The following is a 23,454-nucleotide window of genomic DNA, read 5'->3' on the forward strand; positions in this document are numbered from 1 at the left end:
GGGTTATTTTATGTCCAAGAATGGTTTAAAAATTAGAAATTTTTTTATTTTAATTTTTCTAAAATATTGCTGGGAAAAGCTATTTGTTTTGACTCCCAAATAGGCCCACCAGGGCCCATTGTACTCAGGTGGAGGTGCCCGTTGAAGAAGTTGCCCAGTGCGGAACTAAACAACTAAATGCTCGGCGTTTCGCTTTCATTTGCCGTTCGCTGCTTCGATTCGATCCGATTGATATTGCTTTTGCTACTCCTATATGGCCGGCCATATCTCTGGCTTCACGGTCAAGAGCGAGCATCGGGCCCTCTTAACAAGATCTAATGCAAAAACACACAACTATTTGAACATTTTAATGACAGCATACGTTTACTCACACAGCATGGGCATTTATTAATAGTTTCGAGCGTTAATTTCTCAAGTGGCTATCGGTAATTTGCGTACTACTATAGCACAAGTATAATGCCCAAAGACGGACGGAGTTCAACGAACCGCTCATGATTGATGGCCTGCAAAGGTCGCACGGGCCGCACGATCTGCCAGATGTTTGATTCGTTTTGCCAATATTTTTAACGTTTATTTGACAAAGAAAAGTTACTACATTTTTATAATTAACTCTGATATTAATGAAGTATTTCGAAGCGGAAAAATAAAACGTATATTTTTCATTCTCAACTGGGATGCTGCGCAACGTAATTTCACTGAATGAGTTGCAAATTGTGTTTTGACCGGAAAATCATTTCCAAAAGGCAAAAAGTAAATAATAATTCCAGTCAACACTCATAACCAGTTCTATTTGCTGTTCTGTGTGAATGCGTAGGTACTCGCTTAATTATTGTATCATATTAATATTTTCGTACGCATTTAATAACGTCGATGGATCCAGGGCTGATCGGAGTACTTTATGGACGCAGGTGCCAAGGCTTAGCCATAATGTATACACACATCCGACAGTTTAATATCAAAGATTTCTTCGAAAGTATGTTCCTTGGGCTAAGGACGAGACGAGACATGAAAATAACCAAGGAGCTGGAGCTGGAGCAGGAGCAGGAGCAGGAGCAGAGGCAGAGGCAGGAGTAGCTTACAAGTTCGAAGCATGTTATGCGCTGCCGAAAAACTTTGGCTATGAAATTCATAAACTTGGCAAAACAAGCTGTTCGCCGGGAAAGGAGGAAAAAGTGCCGGGCGGTACTGGAAACTTTTCACAAATCATGCATATGATGTCGGGGCACTTTCACTTTGCCACTCCCGCGGGTCCCCCTTTGCGTTGTCCTTGGACTAATTAAAGAGACAAAATTGTGCAAGTATCTTAGTTGTTTTTTTAATGTTTGGCGAGGAGGGCACTCACACCCCTCCAAGATTCAAGAGTCATCGTCATCTTGAGGTTTGGTCTGGCCCAAAATGTGTGTCAAGTGGCAGCGAGTGCAAAACAAAGCAAATGGGGTGTGCAATCTGGTGTAAACAACCATAAATTTTGCGAGCTTTGCGTTTCGGTTTCATCTGGAGTCGGAGATGGTGCTCGAGCTTTAGCGGTTGCTAGGGAGACTCAACTATTGCCCTCGTAAAGGGGCCAAAAGTATCCCACATCCTCCCGATACCGAGCAGCGCCATCTTTATCGCAATCATTCACATCGCCACTTGTGAAAACATGCCATGGAGTTAAGGATGCTAATATAGTGGAGTTTCCCTAAGTACAATTTTTCAAAAAATAACAAAATATATTCGAAAGTTTACTTTATTTAAGGCTTTAATGCTTAACAATATTCTCAATAAGAACTATAAAATTACAAAAAAATTTAATAACTATTTAACAAATTCCTAATAGAGTTTTAGCATTTAGGACATAAGTAATAGTCACAAAAGAAGTCTCATTAAGACTATTTGTTTTTTAGGTTATTATAAAATCTCCTCTCTATTGGTTAGTAATTTTTATCATTTTTGGTAAAGTACTTTTTAAATTCAATAAACAACCGCGAAGAATATAATTCTTTCCACTCGAAAAAACCCTTAACGCAATTTTAAAATGCAGCAGATGGCCGTTGAAGTTATGGAAGTTGGACTGTGTGTTTTTCGGCGGATTTTGTTTCGTCCTAATAGTATGTAGCGAAGCATGAACATCCGATGACACATTATAATATGTATAAACGATGTTTCATGACAATCAATTTGTTTCAATTCAATAGGCACCACCCGCCACATGAGTGTTTGTGTGGCAGTGTCATGGTCTCATTTATGTGATTATTTGATTTGTGTTTTGACGTTGATACTCGCACACAAAACAGATTTCTGGTTCTCTTTCTGTTCGGAATCTGATTCAGAATCAGAATCAGAGCCGGGAACTCTCGCATAACGAATTTTATGAACTAGAAAGTATCATTAATTTAATACGCATTCGCAAAGGCAAACAAGCACATGATATGGATGGGAATTGCGAAATTGGGACTGGGTAAAGTGGAGTCGCGATGGAAATCGAGGGATGTGGACGTTAGTTATGCTCTTCTGATCATTGTAATGTAAATACGGCCAGACCCCGGCCCAGCCGCGTGCAATCATAAATAAACATTCGACACAAACACAATAAATGTCAAAAAGTTTCGCCATTATCCGCTCGCCAGTTAATATCCTTGTCGCTGTTGTCAGCGTCGTCATCGCGTCGTTGTCGTCTTGAAAACAGCGAACGGCGCTTTATTATTTTAATGATTTCGCAATGGCCCCATCCCGTGTCCTCTACCGTGCTGTCCTGTCCTGAAGCTCCTCTGCTGCTGGTCCTGTGTCCTCGTCCTGTGGCATTGTGTTTACATTTGTAATTCAATTCGCGGCCACCTCCTCTCCCCAAAAAAAAGAGTCGCTCACCAACTCCGTCCGCTTGTTATTATTTTACATGTCGTTCGCTGGTTCACTATAATTTATTAGCAATTTGCATAATTTTCTTTTATAAAGCATTGCCTCTGTTTTCCGTTGCTTTTAGTGCTGACATCGCGCCGTCAACTCTTTTGGCCCAGTGTTATGCAAATTTCCCGGCCGTAATACCCATTCTTCCATGGCTTCCATCCGAGTTTAAAGTACTGTTATGCACGATCGTTATCAATGGGCGTTTTGTTACTCCGATTATTGCCCCTGAAATCGTCTTGAAATTTGCATTCACAGCTGCCGATACAGCTCAAGTCAAGGTCGCAGATCTCTGGGCTAAGTATTTCCACAAAGACATCTGTAGATTCTTATTTTCAAAGAGATGTGATATATAAAACTCATTTATATGAATCTATAAATACTATAATTTACCTCTAATGAAGTAACTTTATTAGTCTAATGAATATCGGTTAATTACTTGTCTCGAAGGACCAAAAGCAGAACGGTTACCTCTTAGGGTTCTTTTTATTTTCTCATTTTCTTGCTCTTTCCCCTTTCACTGAACTTTGGCTGCATAAACAATTAAAAATTAATTTTAAAACTTTTGGCCAAAGATAAACGAAGGATAACGGTGAGCGAGGGATCTAGGGGTGGAATGGGCGAAGAATCCCTCGTTCGGATCCTGTTAGCTCATTAAACCTGCCACATGGTCCTGCGGTTGTGTTCTCGGTCGAACTTTCAAAAGAAGAAACGCCTGTCTGGATCATTACGCAATCTTGAGGGCAACTACTTACTTGGCCAGATGCTTTGAAGTCGCTTTTAAATGGGCCAAATTAAACTAAGCGAAACTATTTAAAATACCATTTACTGTTAATCAATCGACGCTCCCGAAAACGGATGAGTTTTGTAATTAGGCGACCGGCAACAGCACAACTCCGCAGGGCCACCCACTCTGGGGGTCTCAAAGTGTATAGACTCGGGTCAACGTTATTTCATAAACACGCTCAAGTGATTCGGCAAACTTACCCAGGGCCAGGACCTGGGGGCGAAATGCGACCATGCCTGATTGGCCGGAGAATCGCAGGCTCAAAGCTCCGACTTGAGCCTGTCTGTTTACCCTGCTTGCTTGCTTGCCTGGCAAAATCAAAAGCAAAGCAAAGGCGGAGGCAAGGCAAGGGCAAAGGCAAAGGCAAAGGTCTCCGGGTCCACTGTTTGACTTGAAGGTATTAGAAACTAATTTGTACAGCAGCCAAAGCGGCCGCAGTGGCCAAAGCTAACCAGGATACAAACAACAATTGTTTGCCCGTCCATCCATCTATCCCGGGCTTTGGACATAGCCATATCCCATGGCCCATTCCCAGACAGCCATCCACTTTTGGGCTTTTGGCCCTTTGTTTAGCCCTGCAGCAGAACAAGACAATGAGCAAAAAATCCAAAGGCAAGCCAAATCCCCAGCAAAAGCACCAACAACCACATCACCAGATGGCTAAATCATATGGCCAAAAAAGGACTCTCGTTGGGTTTCGTTTCGACTCGCCTCGTTTTTAAGTCGCTTGCGGCTTAAATTTTCTTAAATGCTACATTGTTTCTGGCGTAGACAGGAAGAAAAGAAGAAACTGTCATCCGACCCGGACATGCCAGCCTTTTTATGGTTTAACTAAACAATCTCCTCACAAGTAAATATTTTCGGGCATAAGGCAAATGCAAAACTCTAGAATGAACTCCTGAATGGAGTCCTCCGGCTTCTGGCCGTACAGTACATTTATCGTTAAGACTGCAAAACCATAACAATTTCGTGTTGGAAATTTTGAGCTACGCATTGCAGAATTTATTCACACATACTCGAAGCCGAAACAAAAATAACACCCACATGGAAACACATAGTTGGGCATCATGGTTTATCCGTCAGATATTCGCACAAATATTTACCCGGGTCGAACATTTTATCAGACTTTGCAGAATGTGCTTTGCTAAGCAGATTTTTGTTACTGCACCACACTATCCTCAGTTTGTTTTGGATTATTTAATATAAAATTTAATTTACAAACTATGAGCTGAATGAAGGAGGTTTTTTTAATATTTATTCTTTACAAAATTGTTGGTGACTAGCATTATAGCTCCGAAGGTCTGTTATAAAAATTAGGCGGGAATAGGTCTTCTCAATATTTATAATTGTGATACATTTGGGGAGCTAAAACGCATGTTCGGAGTTTTTAAATTTAGAGGCTGTCCTTTTTTTTTCGTGAAGATCCAGGTTATTACGGAACAGCTCCTCGTTGGTCAGCAGCTGCACTTTTGCCACTTCGTTGAAAATTTTATGAGAATACTTTCGCCTTATCGTCTTGATGTCCGCTTGCTCGTCGCAATGCAAACCAGCATTCAGCACCGGCACGATCTGGGCAAACTCCGCCAGCTGGTACCCAGTGTAGTAGATCAGAGTGGAGTTCCAGGTCTGCTGGTGTAGTTGTCCTGATCCACCGTGCATGCGCAGGGCCATGAATAGGGCGGCCGAAGCCATCTGAGAGTCGCTGAACGAGATCGTCGCGTAATTCATTAGTGAAAGCTCCAAAATGTAACGAGCTAACATCAGAGTCGGCATCGGTGCCTTGGCGCACCGGGCATAGCGGCGCAGGAAGCGGTAGGAGAGCGGAATGCCAAGGTCGAAGTTAAGAACGCGGAGCACTTTACGCTCCATAGCCAACAGCTCTTCGCGGTTGTAAGTCCCGTCGCACACATTGAGGAAGTCAACAACTCCAGGTGGCTTGTGCTCCTCATACTTGCAGGCGATAAAGAAAGCGGCGGCTCCCAGCAGCTGCAGCCTCTCCTTGGAAATCTCCCTGCGGTTGAGATACAAGTCCACGATCTTAACGCCAAGATACAGGGCTTCGTGGTGCACCTCTAAAATCTCCTGGACGTCGACCATCCAGTCAACCAACAGGGCTCGCATACCAGTAGTAAGGTTCTTTTGTCGCGCCATGTAGTCGCCGATAGGAAATTTCACTTCTCGCGATTGGAAATAGGAGAATATATCCTTGGCGTAGGGCGAAACCTGGAAGGGGTCGTCCCAGTTTTTGCGATCGAAGTCCTCGACGTCCAATGGCACGGGATTGTTTGGCACCACGTGGCTAGCAACCACGAGGGGCAGAATGGGTGGTTGCTGATCATTCCTTTGTTGTAGCTCGGCGGAACGTTGAGGAGCAGCCTCCAAGTTGGCCGATAGACGTCTGGAATCTCCGGCAGTCCCATCCTCAAGGCCGGAGATGTGTTCGCTGGCATCAGTCATGTTAAAGTCATCGGAGAGACGGCGCACTGGCCTAACAGCGGCAACCGGGTTGGCTAGACGTGTTCTTTTTTTTAGAAATTCAATATCACTGTTGGCCAGTCCCTTTGCGCCTCTTTCAATTCCATTGCCTTTCTTTGGAATTAAAAATTTGTAGATTTGTCGATTTTTGTTGTAAGTTTCACTCGACAAACTTGTGGCGTTCGATTGTCAAAACACGTGGCCAAGTGTGGCCAATCTTTTCTAAAAAAATGGCCATTGATGATTGTTGACGTTTGACACAAATATGAATGCGTCTTAGGCAGATTTCAGTAACCGATTTTTTAGCAAATCGACAGGCTGAAAAAAAATAGTTGCAAATTGTTATGATTAATATGGGCATGATCTGGTCCCATTTCTCATTATGGGCATTAAATTTTTGCACATTTTATAATTTAATTGAATTTCGCTTTATTTTTTATCGCGCTCTCCCAAAGCTAATTTACGATTGCTCAATGCGGCATGTAATTGCATACAAAAGCCTTTAATGATGGCCCGTTGTGCGCAGAGATGCTGTATCTGCATCCGTGTGTGTATCGGCTGTATCCGTATCTGCATCTATGGACAGAAAGTGATTGTATTTCGCATTTTTTGCTCATATATTTTTTGTTGTGTTCTACCCACTTTGACATTTCATAATTATATTCATTATTAATGATAACAAAAGCGCACGCCGTCGATGGGGAAGCAGAAGAAATATTAGCAATGAAAATTGATTAAAATTTAAGCGCAGACCGATAATTAACCAGTCATAAATATAGACGTGATTTAAGCCATTGGCTTTAACTGCCGCTGATATACCTCGAGCCGCAAATCGCTTGACTTCCGAAGCTGCAACTGCCTCGTTGCGTGTGTCTTTCATCTTGGAACCAATTAGCGACCGGGAATTAAGTGCTCATCAGCCGTCTGCCTGGGCAACTTAATCCCAATCCCAACATCAATCCCCCACCCATACCCATACCCATTCCATTCCCATTTCCATCCATGCTTAATAGAGCCAACGCGAATTAGTCAGACGCTGGGCAAACTTGGCTGGATGTCGGTTTTGTTGGCGTGACGTCGTAAACAGGACTGCAAATGCGACGCAACATGCACGAAGAACAGCCAGGCAGGAGCTAGGATCTGCTGGACAACAAACGGTACAGCGGTCTGGCCATGGAGCTGGAGGTTGGAGGTTCTCCTCCTGGACTCCTGGCAATTGGAACTCCCAGTTTGGTCGCACGATTAATCGTCGTTGCAAATTGTTGGCACGTTTTCAATTGACAACCGAGTGCGTTGCACGGCAGCGTCAACCCCTAATTTGCACCATGACCCCTTCCAGCCCAGCCCACCCCATTCGCCAACCCCCACCCTTGCCCCGAGTTGCGTGTAAATCACACGGTGTTTGCTCTTGCTCCTGTTGCATCTTTTACGTGCGTCCTGATGCCTGATATGCGACACTGCCGCACTGCCACTGGCCTTCTTATCCTTTGCCCCTCCCCCCATCTCTTTGGGTGGCAGCCCCTGCCCCCGTTTACGTGTGACAGGCCGTTTTAAAACGCCGACCACGACGCCTCTGTCGTTTATTTTGAATGTAATTTTTCAAGTCGCGACGTCTTCCAGCGCTGCCCATTAATCAGCGCAAAAGTGGACAAAATGCGATTCTCCATGCCAACAAACAGCAAAAAAAGTCGGATTCGAGGCAAATAAACAATGGGGATGGAGGCAGGGAAACGGCGACAGAGAAAGGTATAAAAAGGAAGAAAGAGAGCGGAGATAAAAAAGCAACATTTCCTTGAAGGGGCAGTTCTTTAATTATACTCTACTATCTACCAAAGAAACTTTTCTTTCGTACTACTTTTAAGCTTAAAAAAATTATTAAAAAAATATTTAATTATTATATAACACTATTTTACACCTTAAATACATACACCAGCGTGTAGGTTTTAAGAATTAGTAGTTATTTAAAAATATATAGATAGATTCAAACAGCAACAAGCAGAGAAACAAATACATTATGAATTTCTCAAGGAATAAAGCTGTTTAGAGAAATTGTATTAAAAATATTATAATCTTATAATAAAATGAAATAATCAAGGAGTTTCCATAATAAACTCTGTATATCTATACCATATAAACTTTTCATTTTTTCCATGTACTCAAATGTCACTGAGTTATTTATGCTTTTTACTACCAAGATTTATAACTCCTTTTGTGTTCGAAAAGGCGCATATCCGATATCGAATTTCATATCCCGCCTCACACTTATTCGTCCCCAATAGCACACACATGATTTTGGTATACCCTCGGAGTTAAGCTTCTTAGGGTATGATTGGATTCGACTTATTTCCGTTTCGGCGAAAAGTGTTGCATACTCGCAGGCTCCGGACTTTTGTTGCTGCTCGTTGACTCTGTTAATAATGATGTTGTAGAGCGCCTCCCCTTCGGTTCGGATATATTATATTTAGCAATGGGGTCACGTGACTGACAGCCGTCGCATTACGGCCCTTTGTCTGCCGGATCGGAGGCCCACCCCCAAAAATGACACCCACCCGCAATGACAAACTAAATGCAATTTGATGCGTGTCATGCCCCCCGGTCTCAAGTCCGGAATCGAATCGAATCGATGCGAATGGGGTCGAAAATGCGTGGTAATCATTATTTGTGACAATTGACGAGGCAAATCAATTTTTTATTTGCTTGCTGAGCTAAGATCAAGCGTCTCTAGCTGTGGCAGTTAATAAATATTTGTCACACAGGGCTTTGGATGCATGCAGTCCAGGTTGGTTACTGTATGGCCTCGAATCCTGATCCCCGCAGGACCTGTCGGTGGCACCTGCATTGCGTTGGAATTGCAATTGCTTAGGCACGTGACAGGCGCGAGCCGGATGACCTGGTTGCCGGATCCTGGCCCGTAGGATTCCCACGACTGTCAGCTAACTCACAAACACTATTCAGCATGTGTGCCAGCAACCGCATTCGCCAGCGCCCTCAAAGCTGGTCAAAGTTGAATGCCTTTTGAATCGAATGGGATACCGCAACGGCTAGGCGACCACAATTGCCCATTAATCAAATTTCCAATTAATTTGCCACAACTAATTGTTGCGCTAATTGCAAGTGCAGCGACATCTTCATCAAGATATTGTATTCCAATTCTGAATCAAATTCCATTTTCATGCATAATCACCAAATCGGCTCAGGACTCTTATGAAATGAATTCCCATACCGAGTTTCCGTTGGGAGCCTTATTAGATGCCCTCAACATGCTGGTAATATTATTTTTCATCATTGTCAACACATAATCAGCTTCATTGACGAGTCCTCCCAGGGCCTCCCATGCCTCTCCAGCTCAGGCTCCTCTTTGCAGACAGACAGGATAATAAATGCACAGAATGCCAGGAGCTCTAGGACCAGTTTTTATGCAGTTGTAGAGCTTTATTGGAAAATGTGTGCACAATTCGAGAAAAGCTGCCGCGCTCCCTACCTGGCCAACTGTGCACTGCGAAAATAAATTCAAACATTAGTTCGTTTTTGGCATTTTAGTTATTTAATAATTTATTGGTCAAAAAATAGTTTCAATACTATATCAATATCTAAAGATTACACTTCAATAAATCCTACTCTTTTTCTCTATTAAACAGAAATTAAAAATGAAATTCAAAATGTCAAGGTTAAGACCCGATACCAAACGAACTACGAACGTGGAAATACATTTATCGAAAAAAATGGCGGCAACTTAAGCCGATAAAATACGAAAGCTTGTTTATGTTATACCATCTCTAAGACTGTAGTCTGTTTCATTTCCTAATTGTTTTTTCTCTTTTTAATTAAAAATAAAACATTTTCTTGGTAATTTCTTATAAAAGAAGATTCGAACAACTTCGAAAACATCTGCATCACAATATATGTATGTATATCATATTTTCATTTTATATGGACTCTTCCAAGGAGTCATTAATTTTGTTTTTTAGTGTACCTTCTGTTGGAGCTGCAGATGCTTTTCCAAAGCCAGACACAAATATCAAATATTATCGAGAGAAGCTGAGCACTTTGATAGACGAGCCATTGACGGAGTGCCAGCGTAGCTGCCACCTTCAGTGGCCTCCCAAATCCCTATGCTTCTTGCCAGCCTTTGCCAGTCGGTCCTGGTTGCCGGGCTACACGTACGCCCCCGATCCTGCCCCGAACGCCATCGGTTGCCATGGTTGTGGCCGTGCCCATTGTCTGGGCCTGGACTTTGTTTGTAAACATTTCACGTTCGTTGCTGGCCCGCAAATATTTCGCTGCTGCTGTGTAAACTTTTGCCTTCCGAGCTGTAATTTTTTCATCCTCAATTTTTTTTAGAGCTGGAAAAGTATGCCCCGCACAGAGTGAAACAAATGAGAGCAGACTAGAAATCGTGTTTCGTTGTGTTGGGTTTGAATACAATTCGTTAGCAAACCGACATCGACGGAAGGATCACGCACACACCGATTCCTGTTAGAGCCGCAATCGAAAGGCTCCACCTTTAAGAACCCTTCCCGCATCAATCCATGAGCCTGGCAGAATGCAGAAGAAGGTAGCGCCCGAGCGTCGTCCGTACTGCGATCCGCGGCTACAGGACGATAAGGTTAGGCGGCAAAGGACCCTCCACCTGCCGCGAACCTCGCAGGCGCAAAAAAAGGGCGACAAGCGCCAGCTGAACGACTGCCCCTTCTTCGACTTGAAGTATGGCTTTGATCAGCTGCCCCTCGATCCGGTCAAGGAGTTCCTGCAGGAGAAGATATGTGGGTATTAAGTTTGGGAGAATAGCTGATAAAAGTATCCCATTCACTTTTGGAAAGGATTTCTTCCCAAAGAGCGATTATCTCTAAATATATTTATATCCTTTTTCCCAAAAAAGCCCACATGCAAACTGACAGTATTGTTGGTGCCTGCAACCGCGAATTCGATTTTTTCTCATATGATCTGGACAACGTGAAGGAGAAGTATGACGAGTGCGACGACGACAGCCTGCAGGAGTTGCAGCTGGACGACATCGTGATGCCGGAGCAGTTCGAGGCACTGCGCGATGCCAAGGATCACACCTATAACTTTGATTCCACGGGTGAGTGAAATTGGCCATATTAAAAGGTGTGGGCCAACCGCAGAGACAGCGGACAATTAAGTGGAACAACATTTGCGCATTATTCTTGGTGCCGGGTGTGGGAGAGGCGCAAACAAATTGCCAGACATTTTGCGTTATTCAATGAGTGAGAACTTTACCGCAAAAACATAACACTTAATACTTTATTAAATGCGAAAACATGCCCAGGCCAAACCGGCTCCTCCGCCCAGCTCCCACTCGTTGATTCCTCCTTGAATGGCACTCCCACATCTCCCCCATCTGCGCTCCCTCTGCGCAGCTCGTCGGAAAATTGTTCACCTGTAAACATAAAAATTTCAAACATTATCCTTTTAACATAAAATTTTATAACCGAAATGAGAAAAAAGGTAAAACCGAAAAACAAATGCGTATGACATTTATTTGAATATCCTGTGGGAGTGTAGGGCACTCGGGGGACGAGGAGAGGGAGTGGCTGGCGCAGGGTCGGGTCCAAGGGCGGGTTGAATGACTCTCCAACATGTTTATCATAGTGTTTTATTTAGCATTTACATGTTACATTTTTATGTTTTCCTTTTTTTGCTTGAAAATACTCTGCAAATTAAGGTGAAATTTCGTTTTTCATTCATCGTAGTATTACAAAGTTTTTTAAAATTTCAATTTTATTGAAAAACTTATTTTCTACAATACCTGTGCAAAAATGCATATAAAAGAGGGGGTCCTTGAAAGTTGTTTTCGTCACAAAAGAGTACTCACACGTCCTTGATGGCTGCACAGAATTTGGTATCTCTGTTGTCTCGACTTTTGTCACTAGTTTGTAATAAAAATGTTTCATTTTTGTGTCTAGTTTTTTAATATTTAATACCTGAATGGAAGCTCCCGCCCAGGGGGATGCTGGGCGCGTAGCCTAATAAGGGAGCATGTTACACAATGCCATAAAAGCGTGTTGCCCATCGACATTAGCATGCAAATGTGACAAACAAACCGATTGCAGTGGCCGCTGATAGCCAGCGATAGTGGCCCATCCTGACCCGAACCCTGCCCGGTTCACCCTGGGGGAATTCCCTTTGTGCCGGCCAGAAATGGAAATTAATTTCAGTTTAATCATTTAAAAATCGAACTTGGCTGGCGTGACTTTTATTTAAAACAATTTCAGGCTGCCCAAACAAGTTTATTTGCGTTTCCTCGCGGGCGCAGTGAAAGTCACGTTGAAATGGGCGAAAAGAAAGGGTAAAATCAAATTTACAAAGTGCAGACAGCCGATATGAAATATATACGACCCCACATATCAAGTTCGTGGACAAATATTAAATGCGATTTTCAATTTGTTTTTTGCATTATATTTTACCTTTGGTTTGTTTTTTCTGCTTTCAGCTTGTAATCAATTTCCCTGGATTGACAAATGGATGACTGGCGGTAATAAATAAACGTTCATATTTATTCAGCGAACATTATTAAAAATTTGACACTTCCCCACCACTCCTGGACACCATATCGACAGTGAAACCCAGTGAGCAGGAAATCTATGAGATGACCAGCCAACTCTTGGACATCTACTGTCAACGGAGAGTACGGATTTTTTTTCCGGACTGCGGCACCAAATCCGCGCTCTGGACGAATAAGCTGAGGCGCCTCCACGGCTCCCCCTCAGAGCTAATCGGAGCCTACAGGACCCCAACGGCGCGCCACCTGCGGGTCAACAATCTTAAAAAGGAAAAGAAAAAGAATAAGTTCACTGTGGGCGATCACTACGCTTTTCGCACACCCCAAGGCAAGTACCAGTGTCTCCTGTCCCTTTTGGGATTTAATTTATCACTTTATTACATTCAGAGTGTCGCAACGAGTTGGTGAGAGTGGGAAAAGTTATCGATGAGATGCTGAAGCCCATTGTGAAAGAGGCCGAACATAACATTGGCCACGGACTAAAGGAACCTCCCGATCCCAATTTAGTAAAAAATAAAAAAAAATGTGCCGGCAATTATTTTGTGCCACCGGTTAGTGTTTAATATAATATAACAGATCTGATGCTACCTAAAACTCCGTCAACAGGTAAAAAAAGGTTGCCGCCTACAAAACAAAAGGATTCACCGCAAGGACTTTCAAACCAACGAAGAGTTTTTACATTGTCTCAAGAAAATGGAGGCCACGTGAGTATGCTTAAGAATAAATATATATTTGGAGTAACTAACTTTATTTGAACTTTAGTCGCTTTCCATATATGGCACCTATGCAGCCAGTGGATCCAGAGGAACAAAAACGGCTGATGATGGTCAAGTACCAGGCTGCGTTGAAGACTGCTAAGGCCAAGTTCACTCTGAAGATCGAAAAACGCTACATGTGTCTCATAAAGAGCGTGAGTTATTTTGCGGGGATTAGTGTCTGGGGGAAGTGTCATGGGCTTTCATACAGGTGGGGTCCACGTGTCGTTAAGTAATTGTGAATTATGCAACTGTCCAAACATATGCCAAAAAAGCTGGAAAGCGAAAGCCAAATGCCCCGCCGCAATGACTCCCTGACCGAGACCATAAAAAACCCATCAAAAGTGAGAACCAGCGACGGGCGTAAATAAATTTTATCGTTGACTCTCCGACTCTGGCTTTGGTTCCTGCTCCCACTCCGCATCTGTATCAGTGTCCGTGTATCCCTGTATCTCTGTCCGTGGTCGGGTCCGTGTCCGTTTCCGAGGCGTACATAAAAAATGATAATAATAAACTTCATACAAAGTAAACATGTGTGCGTGAGCGTGCGAGTAAATTAAGCTTCGCTGGCTTCAGGAAACGTGCTTATAAAAATTATATAATTCATACCTCGTAAATATTATGGTCTGGGGGCGTGGTCAGAGTTATGAATAACGTGATTAGTTGTTAAAAAAAGAAACCGCTTGAGTTTGACTTTAGCACGAATCGCACCCCATTAATGTTTTCTTCATAAATCCTTCTCCCAATGCAGATGTCCATAACGCAACTGTCGACGTATCCTTCGCACCTAATTCGCAAGGCCTTCAGGCTAATAGGTTTCGGTTTCGGATTAGAAATTGAGGTCCTGGAATACCTGCAAAGGGAGGAGGTAAGTACCCAATAGATTTAAAATATGGGACACAAAATGAAAATTATTATAGATGACTAAGAAATGTTTTTTGAATAATAACGTAGTTAATTAAGTAGTAGTATATATGAATGAGATCAAAGATTGGTAGATTTCAGTAAAGAAGCCCACTGTTAGCTTTACGGGTTAATGCAAACAGAGATGGCGTCTCGACAAAGAGTTAGCGTCGACATTATTAGTAAACTTAACTGGCGCTCATCAGAGGCTGGCTCAGGACTTCGGCGAAGTTTTCGCCGAAAAAGTTTGCCGGCAGTGCGAGCATATTAAACATGCTCCCGGGCGACGAGGCGGGTGAGGACTTGATGGGGTTATTGGGATGACAAGTAACGGGGCGCGTGTTGATGTTTTGACGTGAGCGCAAAACAAACTTTGGCAGGGATTTAAGCCAAGCACTTGCCATCATCTCTGGCAAATCAGTGCCGGGAAGGCGGCTTAATGAGCATCTGAAGATGTTTGGTAGACAGTCCCGATACCGAACCCGAACCTGAACCTTAACCCATACCAAAACTATTTGAAACTGCCCGGGGCGCCAGTAAAGTTTATGCCACCTGTCGGTCCCTTTTCACCGCCTGTCCGTATCTAATCAACTCATTACAGAAATTCTGGCCCCACCTGACGCCAGAAATTATATTAATGGATTATATGTTCGTGAGCGACCTTGTTAAGCGCAAGGATAGGGCCATCCTTATAATGGTGTGTCTCATCGACCTGCAGGAGGATTTTCGCTACCATGTGAAGCGCGCTTTTCTCAATTATCTTCTGGGGTGAGCCGTTCATTGTTTTGGCTCCCAGTTATAGTAATTAAACTTTTCCAGGTCCAACATGGAGAGAAAGCGCCTGCAACTGGAGCAGGAGCCCCCAGATTTTCCCATTTTTACAATCATTTCGCCGGTTCCCTGGCGCTCGAATCTGTTGCGGGCCAAGTCCCACATCGGTGAGGTGCTAATGATCACCCATCCCACAGTCCAGGCGATTAACCGCCTATGGCACGACCTGTACGAAGACCTTGTAGTAGTGGACATGGCACAGTTGCTCCTGGCCAAGCGACCGTTGGACGCGGATACAGTCCAGGTTTTTATCAAGCAGAGCTGCGCCAATGTCCGGGATGTAAGTAGCGTAACCAGATCCAAATCCCTGTGACACCAAACTCTTTTGGCAGTTGCTCCTCAACGATTGGCTACCCCGCTGCGCCGATCTGATGAACGAAATGCGAAACACTTGGAAGGATATGGTCCCCATGTCTGGAAAGTATGGTGGCCGGGCGGCCGCTCTCTTCCGCTGCATCCACGCGGCCATGTCTCGCCACCTAAACAGCCTCATCAGCAAGAGCATCAATTACCTCTTCAAGGTGCTGTGTGCCTTTAAAGAAGGAAACCGTATCGATAAGTACTCCATGTACGATTCCAAGCTCAAACGCATCCCGCTGGTGACCTTGGTCGCCTCCGTGGTGGGCGCTCACTTTGACCACGAGCCCATCGACATGGGTCCAGGGGTCCGATCGGCCACGAACATATATGTCTACGACGAGGACGATGCCGATCCTTTCCAACAGCCTCAGGCCCACATGCTAGTGGAGACTGTAAGTGGGCTTTTAGGGGAATTTGTTTAAATAATATTGTTGTATTCCTCAGGCTCCTGACATTGATGATGTGGCCCAGTTTGAGTTGGACCACAGCCACAAACTCTACATATACCCCTACATGCAGGAGCTGCCCCGCTTGTTCGTCGATCACTTCAAGAGCATTTTGGCCGTGGGGTATGACATACCTCGCCTGGAGTATGTTATGTCGGGAGGCGGTAGGTATTGGATACTTGTAGTTTGGAAAATCCTTTCGAAAACTCCATTTTCAGAGCCGGAAACCCATGGGTACCTGCACTATATCGACGAAGATCACACTGACTTTATGGCTCTTTGCGAAAAAGTCGAGCAGATAGTCCAGGTGAATTGGCGCGGAGTGCACGTCTACCTCAAGCCCGTCTACAAGTACTACTTCGGACTCTTCAACAAGTTGATAATGCCCATGGTGGAGAAGGTCTGGACGGAGAATATCCTGCCGGAACTGGGGGTGAGTATAAGGGTCTATCCGGCAATCAGTAGGCAAGCTTGAGGCACCGCGGCTGGTTCGCGTCTTGAAACGTATTTAATTATTTATTTCGATTTGATTACACGCAATGATGCGTAGAATTAACATAAAATTTCATTATGCAATATTAATAGACTGCCGACAGTCAGACAGGCCGGGTGACAGGACTTGGTGGATGTAAGCGTCAGGCTAACGGGTTGAGGGGTCCTGCCACGGCAAAGTGCCTGGCAATTTTGTGTAATTTGACAAGCTCCACCTTGTCTGAATTCGGATTATAACGCCTGCCGTGCAGGGTTCCCCCGTTTCTGCCCTTGATTTCTGGCAGTTGGCTGACTGTGTGCAATGTTTAATTAGATGCTGTTTGGCTGTTTGGCTTGGCAGCCTGTTGATTGTTCGAATTTTAGACAGCCGTGCATTACAGATGCCATCTCATGCGCTCCATTTGCGCCGCAAACCGTTCCGCCCGCAGCACCCCCCAGTGCAGTTTTCAGTTCGCATTCATTAAGTTTTATGAAACGACCAGCAATTTCCTCTCCTCTCGATTCGTTTGGTTTGACTTGCTTTTTTTATGCAATTTATATAAAATAAAAATTACTTCCGACTGCGTATGCTGCCGGGTGCCTGCTGGCTGTCGATGCATGAAATGCGACTGCGTCTGGGTCCGCACCATCAGGAATGCAGCACTGCACCGGATCAGTGGTGGCGCCTCGGTGTTTACGAGGGGGTGTTGTTTGTTGCATCCTGATTGCACTCATTCGATTAGTCGTAAAATCGAAGCTCTGCTAATTTAAATTAACAAGCACTGGCTTTCCGAATGCAATTCACTTGATTAAATTGTTTTCTAACTACGAGAGTGAACTAGGAGTGGAGATAAGCTTTTTCAACTATATTACTGCATCGATTTTTGAAGCAAACAGTTAATATAATTAGAAAAGCTTTTAGCGAGTGAAATATGTTAATGTAATTATTTTCTATATAAATTTATTTAATTAATAGTTATTAATAGTTAAACAAATAAGGAAACCTACACTCCTAAACTACCAACACTAGATATATTTATATTCCTTATTTTTTTCCACGAGTCCTTATAAATTGATCCTTTTACCCTTCGGATGCCACACCCCTGACCTGCAGCCGGTGATGGAGCTGCTGAAAAAATTGCAGGCCGTGAGCGATACGACCTATTATCTGCGCGATTTCATTCCGCTCAACCTGTTCATGCTGGATAATCGCCACGTGAAGCTATCGCTGCGGATGTATGTGCGCGAAATCTACGATTTCATAATTGATTTTTACAAAGCCCTCAATTGGAACGAGAATCGAGCGTAAGTAGCCAAGCGACGGGAACAGATTGCATCAGCTAAATGAAGTGCAAGTGCTCTTTCACTTAACTTTTATGCTGACTGCCCCCAATGCCACTTAATAGATAGCTCCATATATATACATACATTCATATACATACATATATTTTATCCATGTGTGTGTGGACTGATTTTTTCTGCCACTTCAGCATCTGCGAGGAGCTGGAGGAGATGTCGATGAAGGCGGGCGAGCGGCCCGAGGAGACGCCGGAGGTGGTGGCCCTGCAGAACTACATCAACGAGTGCCGGGAGATGCGCATATTCGCCATCAAGGATGAAATCAAGAACGTGTTGAAGCGCGTCGTCTTCCTGCTGACACACACCTACCTGTCCAGTGAGTGATGCAATTGGTTTGGTCTGGTCTGGTTGGATCTGGCCTGGTCTGACCTGGTCAGGGCAGGAGCGCTCCTGCAACCAGGCACCCATCTTTTCCACTCTTGCGCTTCTGTTGTAGCTTCGTTTTCCTTTCGCTGTTTGTGCAGCTGACCAAGCGAGCTCTTTCTCCTATATTTCTGACCCATACCCATACAGTGAGAAAAAAGTACCAACTAGTGGTGTAGTGGGGCTAGTTATGTAGGGGGAACCAAAAAAGGGAACTATTTTTAGAAAAACCATATACAACCTTTACACTTTACAAAGCTAGACAGATTTTTTCCTGTGCAGTTAGTGTGTTTGGTTTTCTCCGTGTTTGGCTTTTGCGATAGGAGGGAGAATTGGGGGGAAGGAAGGAAGTCAGGAAGGATGGGGCGGATGAATGGTTAGCGAGTTCGACGGGTAAGGGGCAGGAAGTGCAGCCTCGCTTAACATAATTAACCTCAACTAACAAGCTGAGTCTACTAATTGGTTTTATAATTACTTGCGGTGAGACACCAAACATTGAGCTCCGCTAAAACCCCGAAAATGCAACTTAATGAGCTTAACAAATTCATGAATGTGTGAAAGTTGCTTTGACAACCGACAAATGCAGACGGCAAATGCCCACAGATACGCCAGAGATGCCGAGATACTCGGATACTCGGATACAAAGATACTCATGCACACACAAACCAGCAGTAGACAGCCAGACAATTGCGAGTTATCCTCGAGTGTCGTGTGTATCTTTCGAATAGCTACAATGTGTACTTCAGATTGTCTGTCTGGCTGGTGCCTATCCGTGTGGCTTTGTCACACCAAATGCGGACGGATGCGGCTTGTCAGGACCCCAAAATACTTGAACATATGCGTATAATTAATTAGTTTGTCTCGGGGAAAAAGAAAGACTCGCTGGGCCAATTAATTAGGAGTTAAGCGCAGTAAATTAGCAGTCAGAAATCGAGTGGATTCCTATAGTCTGCGTCTGCCACATCCACAGGCGATGAACTTCATCTCAACTCGCGCACATTCATCCTGCCCGGCGAACTCGAGGAGGTCCTGGACCTGAGCGCCGCCCGTCTAGCGGTGGTGCGCGATAATCTGGAGATGGCCCTGCGGTAAGTGGCATGCAGATTAGACTCTGATCCCGGACAGATCCCGATACTAATACTCCTCATCCTGACAGGGAGAGACGGATGGAGTTCGAGAAGCTGCTGGCCCAGGAGAAGCGTACGATGGACGGCTTCCGTATCCGGGAAATCCGGGATGTGCTCACGCTCGACGAGCTCAAGGAGCGGGTGGATACGGTCGACTTGCTCTTCACCACCATCGAGGTGAGCGATTGTAGCTACTTATCCATTATTTATTTATACGGTTTTGTTTGGAATCTTGGGCTTCAACATGAAGGTTGTGGCTTGAATATGTTGGGTTCTCAGATGGAAGCTCTTTAAAGGACTTTATTAAAGTACTCTTTTGATATTGGCATATCATAACCCTCCTACTGTTTGTTACCAATTCTTTTTTTTTCAATCTCTAGAACCTAAGCAGAGAGGCCAAGGCCATTAATATAGAGGAAGTACTTCTCCAAATCGATGTGTCCGCCTTTCCCCTCCTCGCAGAGATTATCGAGAAAATGGAGCCCATCGAGAAGCTGTGGAAGACATCATACGAGTTCGAAAAGGATTATCTTATTTGGTAAGCCTGGGAGTGAATGGGAAGCCCAGGGCAATTATACTTTTGTCAGCCCGGGGGCGATGGTATGACACTTCCAAATATTCGAAATTGAAATGGCCCCGGTCCGGCAGTCATTTCCATTGACATTGCTGCACGCAAATCCCAATACTAATTCCCAACCCAGGGCGAAATTCCAGCAAAAAGTTGAGTGGTTCCGATTCTGAGCCACCGCTTATGATGAAGGTTCTCCCCCAGCTCCCCAACCCCTACCCCACCGTCTGCTCCATTTGGAGTTCCTTTTTCGTGTATTTCTATTTACATCTGCTCTGGTGTTTCCAGGATGTTCGAGCGCTTCGAATGCCTTAATGCGGATGGCGTGCGGGAGCAAGTGGAGAATATGCACAAGGTAAGTAGTTGCAAAGTCGGAAGTTGTCATTCCAGCAGCTCCAGCAGAAGCCCCAGTAGCTGGCGGAAATAAAAACGAGCAACGACCGACAAAGTTTGAGCTGTTGTCGGATTTCTGCTGCTCAACTGCCCATGCATGGGTCCTGCTGCAGCTCCTTTGTGTCCTGTCGTTCTGTGAGCTCCCGCCTGTCTGTCGGTCGGTCCCTCTGCCCGTTTGTTCCTCTGTAAGCCAATGTAGCAACTAAAATGCAACTAAAAACCTCAGGCCACCTAGGGCAGCAATAGTAGCCCTCCAAACCAAGTCGAGCTACAACCATTTGTTGGTTGTCGACTAAAAAAAAAGTAGGAAAGTTCCACTTGGCAGCCGAAAAGTATGCATAGAAAAAATGCCCAACATATTTGGCGGCAAAAGATGAGGATTCAAAGTAGGGGATTGGTTTAGGTATTGGTGGGCCCCTCTTTGGAGGACAGCCAGAGACAAGGGCCACCCCTTTAGGTGCCTGTGGGAAGCCATTCCGAAGCCACGCAAAAAAATCAGCACAAAGGCGCAAAAGGAAAGTCAGTTGGATTCAATTTTTTGGCGCAACTGAAGCGGCAAAGTGGGGACATAAGAGACCCAACAACAATTTTCAGTCTTTCTGGAGGCAAAGTCTAGGATACGCTAGGGAGTTACACGTTTTTATGTTTCCTGTTAGGAAAATAGTGAAAGTTTCTAAAAATGTTAAATTTTATAAACTATTGCGAAAGAAAATATTTAAATTGAATAACGAGAAACAAGTAAGAATGTAGTGGGAACTTCTAGGCAAAGTAATGGTGCCTCCCTCTTATAATCTCTTATTCTTTTCTTGACCAGATTATATACAAACTTTCCCGGCAATTGGCCTACAATCCTGTGGCCAAGAGAGCCGCGGAGCAGGTTCGTATGAAGATTGAAAAGTTCCGCGTATATCTCCCCGTGTTGGACTCGATTTGTCGGCATGGATTGGAAAAGCGGCACTGGGACCAGATCTCCAAAATCATGGGTCGCAAGGTCAACCCGAAGTTGTTCCCCACACTGAAGGATATGATCGATGTGGACATAATGAGCATTTTGCCACAGCTTGAGGAGATTGCCAATGCGGCAGGAAAGGAGTACGACCTGAACAACGGACTGAGAATCATGCAGAGCGACTGGAAGGACGTGATGTTCGAGATTATTCAATACCGCGACTCGGACACCCACATTCTGGCCAGTATCGACGATATTCAGACACTCCTGGACGACCACATAATGCGCACCCAGGCCATGAAGCGATCGCCCTTTATCGTGGCCCTCGGGTCGAAGGCGGATGATTGGGAGGCGCGATTGCTCCTCATCCAGAACATCATCGATGCATGGACGCAGGTGCAGATAACTTGGATGTACTTGGAGCCGATTTTCAGCAGCGAAGACATCATGCGACAAATGCCACTCGAGGGCCGCAACTTCAAGGCCGTGGACAAGCTGTGGCGAAAGATCATGAAGCATACCCTAATAGATCGCCATGTGATGGCAGCCACCGAGTACCCGGAGATGTTGGAAATCTTCACAAAGGCCATTGAGGATCTCGAGACGGTCCAGAAGGGTTTGAACACCTACCTGGAGCAGAAACGCCTCTTCTTTGCCCGCTTTTTCTTCTTGTCCAATGATGAGTTACTGGAGATCCTTTCGGAGACCAAGGACCCGATGCGAGTGCAGCCACATCTGAGAAAGTGTTTTGAGGGCGTAAGTCTTTGAATTTATTCGTAATTTTTATTTATTTCATACTTTATAATATGTGGGATATACCTAGATTGGCTCCCTAAACTTTGACGAGCAGATGGAGATTACCGAGATGATTAGTGACGAGGAAGAACGTGTCGCCCTGGTGCGCAAAATCAATCCGCAAGCGGCCAATGTGAGCTTCTCCCCCTGTTTCAGAAATTCCCATTAATAATTTACCCATTGGCTTTTGAAGGGGCTTGTTGAGATTTGGCTGAAGGAGGTGGAGATGGTGATGCTGGACAGTGTGAAAGAGCAGATGCACGAGGCCTGGGAGGACTACGCCATGGTGGAGCGAATTTCCTGGGTGGTAAGCTGGCCCGGACAGGTGGTCCAAGGCATATCCTGCATGGCCTGGACCTACGAGGTGAGTCCATCGACTTGACGGAAAACCGCGGCAACCACAAGGGCGTCGTCTGCTGGACAGCGGATGTCCATCAGCCGGCTGTCAGAAGGGGGGCACTCTGGCCCTTTAGCCTCTGTCATGGGATTAGCTGTTGTTTCCCCCAGCATAGGTCTCCTTTGTAAGCGCTTCCTTTTTGGGCTTTGACTTCGAGGGAGAACTGTGCCAGTCCTCCAACAGCGAAATTGAAAATCATATTTCGCTCTTTATTTGCCTTCGCTTCGCTGCCATTTCTTAGACATTTTATGGCCCTCTGTGCTGCACTTTTTCCGTTTCCCCCCCAGGTCGAGGAGGCCATCGAGACGAAGACGCTGCCGGCTTATTTGGAGAAGTCCAATCTGCAGATTGCCGACCTGGTGCAATTGGTGCGCACGGATCTGCAGACCGGAGTGCGGATAGCCGTGGAGGCGTTGATTGTGTTGGATGTGCATGGTAGGTCGAGAGGGTGCCACACTGCCTCTTTAAAACTCTTAAATGTTCTATTCTTTTTCACCTTTACAGATCGTGATGTGGTCAAGTATCTGACTGATATAAGGATATCCAACATACAGGACTTTGACTGGATCTCCCAGCTGCGCTACTACTGGAAAGTCAACGACAGTAAGTGGCTCTGTTTTGGGGGATACTGAACAACACCACAACTATGGCTATAAATCCCCGAATATTATACTTTTCAGAAAACGAGGAATGGGTCTGCGTTAGCATGGTGGTCACAGATGTCCAGTACGGCATGGAATACCTGGGCAACCTGCCCCGCCTGGTGGTCACTCCCCTCACGGATCGTTGCTACCGGTCAGTACCATACTATACCATACAATATGGACACTCTATATCTTACACAAATCCCGTGCCCCTATATGAATACCGAAAATATTAATTGACAAACCGTTGCCAAAGCCCCCCTAGACTACCCTTTTTGCAACCAGTAGCCAGGCTGCATCTAAAAGTCAGACGAGAAGCCAGCCCCGTTTATTGGAAAAATATTTATTTTATTTCGGTGCATTTTAAATTTATTTTCATTTTTCAAACAAAATACGCAAAAAGAGCTGAAAACCTTTTTGATGTT

At 44.8% G+C, this 23,454-nt stretch overlaps 2 protein-coding genes across 2 annotated transcripts in view; one reads left to right on the forward strand and one right to left on the reverse strand.

The window, feature by feature from the left end:
* Positions 1 to 4,951: 4,951 nt before the first annotated feature.
* LOC108121086 (G2/mitotic-specific cyclin-B3-like) lies at positions 4,952 to 6,345 on the reverse strand. The gene has a single exon (XM_043213971.2). It carries the CDS (start codon positions 6,125 to 6,127, stop codon positions 5,036 to 5,038), a length of 1,092 nt encoding a protein of 363 aa, XP_043069906.2. The 5' UTR covers positions 6,128 to 6,345; the 3' UTR covers positions 4,952 to 5,035.
* A 4,145-nt stretch (positions 6,346 to 10,490) lies between these two features.
* Positions 10,491 to 23,454, forward strand: part of Dnah3 (dynein heavy chain 3, axonemal) — a 33,150-nt gene continuing 20,186 nt past the window's right edge. The window contains exons 1-25 of the mRNA XM_070280547.1: positions 10,491 to 10,908; positions 11,025 to 11,228; positions 12,600 to 12,641; positions 12,727 to 12,996; positions 13,056 to 13,219; positions 13,275 to 13,372; positions 13,431 to 13,578; positions 14,175 to 14,291; positions 14,928 to 15,094; positions 15,146 to 15,437; positions 15,490 to 15,909; positions 15,962 to 16,127; positions 16,182 to 16,396; positions 17,549 to 17,739; positions 17,925 to 18,109; positions 19,127 to 19,244; positions 19,313 to 19,460; positions 19,664 to 19,821; positions 20,140 to 20,206; positions 21,059 to 21,949; positions 22,017 to 22,121; positions 22,182 to 22,352; positions 22,673 to 22,820; positions 22,890 to 22,988; positions 23,066 to 23,180. Of these exons, the coding sequence (XP_070136648.1) occupies positions 10,689 to 10,908; positions 11,025 to 11,228; positions 12,600 to 12,641; positions 12,727 to 12,996; positions 13,056 to 13,219; positions 13,275 to 13,372; positions 13,431 to 13,578; positions 14,175 to 14,291; positions 14,928 to 15,094; positions 15,146 to 15,437; positions 15,490 to 15,909; positions 15,962 to 16,127; positions 16,182 to 16,396; positions 17,549 to 17,739; positions 17,925 to 18,109; positions 19,127 to 19,244; positions 19,313 to 19,460; positions 19,664 to 19,821; positions 20,140 to 20,206; positions 21,059 to 21,949; positions 22,017 to 22,121; positions 22,182 to 22,352; positions 22,673 to 22,820; positions 22,890 to 22,988; positions 23,066 to 23,180 (4,919 nt within the window). The 5' untranslated portion in view covers positions 10,491 to 10,688. The remainder of the gene's footprint in view (positions 10,909 to 11,024; positions 11,229 to 12,599; positions 12,642 to 12,726; positions 12,997 to 13,055; positions 13,220 to 13,274; positions 13,373 to 13,430; positions 13,579 to 14,174; positions 14,292 to 14,927; positions 15,095 to 15,145; positions 15,438 to 15,489; positions 15,910 to 15,961; positions 16,128 to 16,181; positions 16,397 to 17,548; positions 17,740 to 17,924; positions 18,110 to 19,126; positions 19,245 to 19,312; positions 19,461 to 19,663; positions 19,822 to 20,139; positions 20,207 to 21,058; positions 21,950 to 22,016; positions 22,122 to 22,181; positions 22,353 to 22,672; positions 22,821 to 22,889; positions 22,989 to 23,065; positions 23,181 to 23,454) is intronic.

Source organism: Drosophila bipectinata, chromosome 3L (assembly GCF_030179905.1).
Source record: "Drosophila bipectinata strain 14024-0381.07 chromosome 3L, DbipHiC1v2, whole genome shotgun sequence".
NCBI lineage: Eukaryota > Metazoa > Arthropoda > Insecta > Diptera > Drosophilidae > Drosophila > Drosophila bipectinata.